The sequence below is a fragment of the Centroberyx affinis genome, unplaced genomic scaffold (genome assembly GCF_046629955.1).
Source record: "Centroberyx affinis isolate AG114_WGS23_722 - 3 ecotype Tasmania unplaced genomic scaffold, CSIRO-AGI_Caff_v1 ptg002153l_1, whole genome shotgun sequence".
NCBI lineage: Eukaryota > Metazoa > Chordata > Actinopteri > Beryciformes > Berycidae > Centroberyx > Centroberyx affinis.
The window spans coordinates 2,305-8,312 of NW_027280469.1; the positions used below are offsets into that span (position 1 = coordinate 2,305).

A 6,008-nucleotide genomic window follows, 5' to 3' on the forward strand; every position below is an offset into this window, starting at 1 on the left:
TACAATCAGTAGTGCACTTAGATAAAGTAAAACTGAATTCACTGTTTTGCATAAGCTGTTTTGTGGTTTTTACTTTCTCTCTCACTCTCTCTGAAGGAAATGCAAAGACGGAATCAGTAAACTTAAAAAGACTTATTATGTCTCTCATTTCCATAAAATGTGGGTTTTGGAAGTATCACAGGTTATGTTTACTACATACGTTTTCACCACCGTAAACAAGCCACAAACTTTCCGGTTAGTATGGTCAGTGAGCGTTCTCCTTAAATACGGGAAGAATTTTATGTGTTTTAAATGTCAAGATCATCAGAAAAAAATACTTTTATGGGATTAATAACTTCTGACTCTGGCTGTAAAATAAATGTTAGAGGTTACTGGATTTAATGGCTACTTGAGAAACAAATGATGTGCTGGGTGGATGGTGCTTTCAGAATGATTTAATGTGTCGTTATCAAATTACTTTGAATTGATACTGGGAGTGTACTGTGTATGTGATTGATTGTTGAATCATGTTTGTTGTCACTGTATCATGTTAGCAGGCGATACACCCCTGCATCAGTGTAACCAACACAAATTCCTGTATATTGCACATAGTGAACAAAGCAATCCTGATTCTGACGTTTGTGTAATACGTTGCCTGTGGAAGGGGGAGGGAATGGGTTTGGGTTTGACAATCTGTATCTGAGCAAGAGGGCTATATTAGGGTGTAGACCGGCTTCAAGGCAGAAAAGGGGCGAGGCTTACTCTTCCTGCTGCGACGCCATTGGTGGATGCGGGAGACTAAAATGCCTGTACCTGGTACAGGTAAATAGACTGACATCAGGCACAGCAGGGATGGATTGGCTGGCGGGATTACTGCAACCCTTCGACTTCAGTTGTTCCACCGCTTTGGACAACTCGGCAACTTTAACTTGGTTTTGTGTGGATTTTGTACAAGTTTGGATAGCCTAATATGATATGGTGTATCTGACTATAGGCAAAGAAACAGCAATGTGGACAGAGTGAAAAGAAACAGCATTTGTTGGCATTTATTTGTTTAGGTCTTTTGGTAAATGTCAGGTATTGATGTTTTGTTCTGCTTTATTTCCCCAGGTAGCTGCACTTGAATTTTTGCATCTTCAACCAGGTGAGTTGAGGTTGGAAAGATACTAATGTATCAACAGCTGACAATCTACTTTTTTCAGGTTATTGCATGTTCTGTTTTATCTGAAAAATGTAAAGTCTTGGGGGGTAAAGGCAGAATGTATTATTATGAGCTGAAAGTGGTTGGTGACAGGAAAGTGGGACAGTAATAGAGGGTTGCATTTGTGTGGGTTTGGTCTCTACATGTTTAGCAGCGCTATGAGGCATTTAGCGGGGCTCAAAAGACTCAAGAGGAATGGAAAAAAAGGTGTAAACAGGTCCTGTCTTGTGCAGGGAGAGGCCTGCCTGGCACACCCTTCTCTCACACACACACACACACACACACACACACACAGACACACACACGCAGGAAGAGATGAAGAGATGCGTAGACATAAATGGAACCTGTTTTTCATGTATTCGTTCCTTTTAACTAATCCTGCCACTTCTTTCCCGACAGGAAAAGGCTGAATGACATCATTGAAAGCAGTTGAAGGTAATCATCCATGTGAAGTGTCCCATTCCCAGTGATTCCTCACCAGAGGTGCCAGCACACTTACTACCCAATGAAACCATCCATGTATTCTATCCTTCATTCCACCGGAGTCTGTGTAATGTGCCAATCAGATTTCAGTGGTGTGAAGAGTAAAAAACATGGAATTTATCGTCTGGAGAGAGCGTTGCAACGAATTAAGTCGAATTGCCGAGGGGCTTAATGGTTGTAATTTTTACAATAAAGATGAATGATCAACCTTTTCTTATAGTCTTTAATATCCTTTGACATTAACCTGCTGGGTGAATGCAACAGTTCTACACAAGCACGATAAGGGAAGTCACATTCCTCCTTACCTGCATTGCGGCAGCAGTTGAATAGCACTGCACTGATTACGCTTAAGAGTTATTGCAGGATCACAGAGTGCTGGCAGCCCCATTTATGTCTTTTGGACTGTCACTCACAGAGGTTGTTATGTCCTCACCCTCTCTCCCTGCCTCTGCTTCTCCAAGACATGGCAATTACATAATGACTCCTAAATTTCCACATTGCCACATCCACAGTAAACTCTCTCAAGGTTTTTTCTTTTTTTCCCCAAGAACTAGCTTCATGTCCTTAAAGTCTCCTAATCTAATGACTGCAGCAGTAGAACCTAGACTCACATTGTCAGATGATCAGCACTTATTCAACAAGATGCATCATACATGATATTTTGAAAGAAAGTTAATGAACATCTTTTTCTTTTTTCCTTTTTTTTTGAAGAATAGCCTACGGTTTTCCCATCAGGTTTTCCCCAACTCTCTGTGGGGCAATTAACCTGTCTCATTAGCACGGGACATTTCCCAGATTCTATTCAAAGCCTTAATTATAACTAAATAGGCAGCTGGAAGTCATTTGACAGCTACATTGAGCCCTAAGTCATCCAGTTATAATTCTTCCACCCAATTAAGATGGAGGGAGCATAATGAATGAACAAACAAAGCAATATGTGGCCAGATCGGCTGAGATTCATGCAGCGTTATATTGAGCAACAGGGTCGTTATGACAGAATAGGCTCGTTAAGTCTCTCTCTTTTATTATGCAGGTTAAATCATTAAGACAGTCGGCTCCCCATGCCCACACATAGGCCTCCCCATCCAAAAGCTACCTGCCAGTTGCTAAACTCTCATCATCAAGTTTACAACATATCTGAAATGTTTCACAAAACAAGAGATTTCTGTAAATGTCGAAAAAGAACTTCATTACTACTGCTTCACAATGTATAATGCGTTACCTTTACAACACACTACAACCGGCACAGAGAAAAGAAGAGTTTCTCCCACCTTCCCTACAAACATGTTTTGCAGCCAAGCTTTGTTCAAACCCACAAATTATTTTCAATTCTAGTCAAGATCCCAAGGTTTCCAAAGATACCAAATATGTCATTCTGAATTACAGGGAAATGTGACGTGCATTTAGATTTTTTCCATGTTATGTAGCGGTGCAGCCATAAAAAATGGCACCATGGGTTTGAATATTTCAGTCAATATAACCGTGCTGTAGCTTCAATGAAGCGTTGGAGCAAGCATATAAGGAATATGTATGTGACATTGTCGTACAGTGTGGGGGAAAAAAAGTCTAACTTTGAAGTTACTTAAGAGCAAATTTAAAGGGAAACTTGGGAGAGAAGTGGTTAAACCAGACATAATGTACCCAATAAATACAAAGGCAGATGTCAGAATGATTCAGTCCTCATCATGGCTTCCATTAGCAGTCCTCACATAGTAGAGAGAGTTGTTGCTTTATCCTGAATCGGCTTCTCCTGCACCACACACCTCAGCCTGCCATTTACCTTTCTGTTGGAGGCAATGATGACCAGGGGGCTCAGCGCCGCATAGAGCGAGGAGAGGAATATACGGAGGTCAGAGATCACAGAGGAACCCATGGTCTGCCTCACAGTGAGAGTGTACACCCAAAGCCCATTATCCACTCCATACAGGACCACATACAAGGTCACAAGTGCCACCACGGCTTTGGCAGCTCGCTGCTCGGACCCGCCGCTCCCCCCGCTGCTGCTGCTGCGGAGCCCCTTCACCTGCTGGCTGTGTTTGTAAAGGAAAACAAGAATGATCAGGCTGGCCAGGGTCATGAGGGCAATGGGTACCACGTCCCTGCCCACCTGGGCCGCCCCGTTGGCTTGCTTGGACAGCTTGGAAGGGAAGCGTACATAGCAGAACTGCACATTGATGCCGTGGCTCATGAGGCTGGAGTCATTCTGGGTGCCCAGGGAGAAAAGTATGGCCGCTGAGCTCATGCAGGTGTTGATGACCCAGAGGATGAGGAAAATGAGGCCCAGATAGTGGGTAGCCAAGACGCGGACGGAGGCCCAGCGCGAGCCAGGAGGGGCAATGCTCAGGCACTGGTAGGCACTCAGGACAAAGGTGAGCCAAATGGAGAGGGAGCGTGACGTCCGGTAGACGAAGATCACGGCCTTGCAGCCCGTGTCTCCGAAGACATTGGCCAGGCTGAAGGAGGCCAGGGTCTCCAGCAGACAGCGCACGCCTACCACCAACAGGTTGACACAGGCCAGGTGCAGGATGATGGCATCAGCTGGGAGGAGCCGGTTCTCCTGGTACAGCGCCAGGAGGAACGCCAAGATGACTGCAGTGTTCCCTGGGACTCCCACTACAGTGAGGGATAGATAGAGCATCCCACGAACAAACAAATCTGATGGCATTCCTGCAGGGAGAGAGGAGGGAAGAAGGGAGCTTAAGGGAGCTTAAGAAAAAACACAAAATCACACACAATACAGATCAGACATTGTTTGGGATATTCATCACTCAGGCTTTATGATTGAATGTAAAGTAATTGCTAGCTTTCATTATAAAAATGGTGTCAGACTAATGAATGTAGAAGGCTGTTGAGAGGTCACACTCTTACCTGAGAAGATCAGTATAAGATAATGAGGTCTTGAGTGGACTGAGTCCCTGACACCCTGATCCCCCTCTGCCAAAGTAGTCAGAGTGTCTGTGTTCTTATACTCACAGACAGGTAACAGTTGTTGGATCTATTTTCCATGGTCCATTGAATCTAGACTCTTCTCCCTCAGCCTCCAATTACCTGAGATCAATACAGATGACTGCATCTGTCCCCTCACTGGCTGCACCCAGTAGACAAGATAACACGGAGAAAACATTGTTAGGATTAGGATTTACACAGCACAAAGACCCAAGCAGTGGGCAGATAAAATGTCACTGTTCATGAAGGGATAACATCTAATAGGCTATTTATTCTCAATAAGAATAAAAGGCATTCCTCAATTGAGCTACTTTATTAGATGGAGACTTTTGAACATTTTTTTAAAAATTCAGATACTATCATTCTTTAATAAAGCGCCTTTATTTTGCAGTCCTTATCGTATTACTTTTTGTTTCATTATTGCAATTGATATTGAGAGCCACTATTTATTAAAGAGACCCTTTCCTGCTGGTTGGACAGATACCAATACCACAGTGTCCTCCAGTGGAGGAAGATGAAACAAGATAAAAGCCAGAGGACGTTCCATTGAATTTATGTGATAGATCACCTTTGGTTTCATTTTTAGAGTGTGACATAGCATCCAATTTATGATTCTCTAATTCATCTAAAGCAATAAAATTACTATAAATAAAAGGAAACCTGACATGATAAGGGCAACTCAATGTGGGTAGGCTACATGATGTAACTACAGTGTATCTCACGTCTGGGAATAGATAATGAATATTTATCCCATTTCTCATTAGGGCATGATGAGACATAATGTCCCCCAGTGGAGCTGAAAGAGAGAAAACTACCATATGCATACAAATGGCATGTATGATCTTGGTTTGTCAGGATAATAAGTAAGAAGCAAAGGTCTCACTTAAATTAGTTATTTTTCCATAATCTCATTAAATTTGTATTTTAAAGACAGTAAGTGTCAGGCATTAATACAGAGTATTTTTTGCTTGCACATTTGTAACTAGTTATGAAATGGAGAGAAATTGATGATGAATTGTCTCTGTAGATGTAACATGATAGGCAAAAGTATTGGGACAGTGGAGTGGAAATAGTTGTTTTTGCCAAAACCTCATAAACTCTACTGTACACGATTCAGAGTATGTTTTGCCACCCACTCCTTACATACAAATAAGTGAGGACCATGAGTATGAGATTGAGTCACTGCTAAACCAAAAGAAAACCTTGAGCCCCATTTCTGCAGTGGGACAGATTAAGTTGCACAGTACCTTGTCAGAGTGAGGAATGCACTAATTCAACATCTATTCCCTGCACCAGCCAAACACTATTGCCTTCACCAGCACATCAGTAAAGTTGTATAAGATCTCTTACAAAGTGAGGTTTCTCTTACCAAATTTGAATGATAAGGAAGCAATTAAGT

At 42.4% G+C, this 6,008-nt stretch overlaps 1 protein-coding gene across 1 annotated transcript; it reads right to left on the reverse strand.

Annotated features, from left to right (window-relative positions):
- Window positions 1–3,368: 3,368 nt before the first annotated feature.
- Window positions 3,369–4,328, reverse strand: ora2 (olfactory receptor class A related 2). The gene has a single exon (XM_071531990.1). It carries the CDS (start codon window positions 4,326–4,328, stop codon window positions 3,369–3,371), a length of 960 nt encoding a protein of 319 aa, XP_071388091.1.
- Window positions 4,329–6,008: the final 1,680 nt, after the last annotated feature.

Excerpts from the sequence above, each read along its gene's own strand:
- ora2 (XM_071531990.1), bottom strand. The coding sequence starts at position 4,328 with ATGCCATCAGATTTGTTTGTTCGTGGGATGCTCTATCTATCCCTCACT.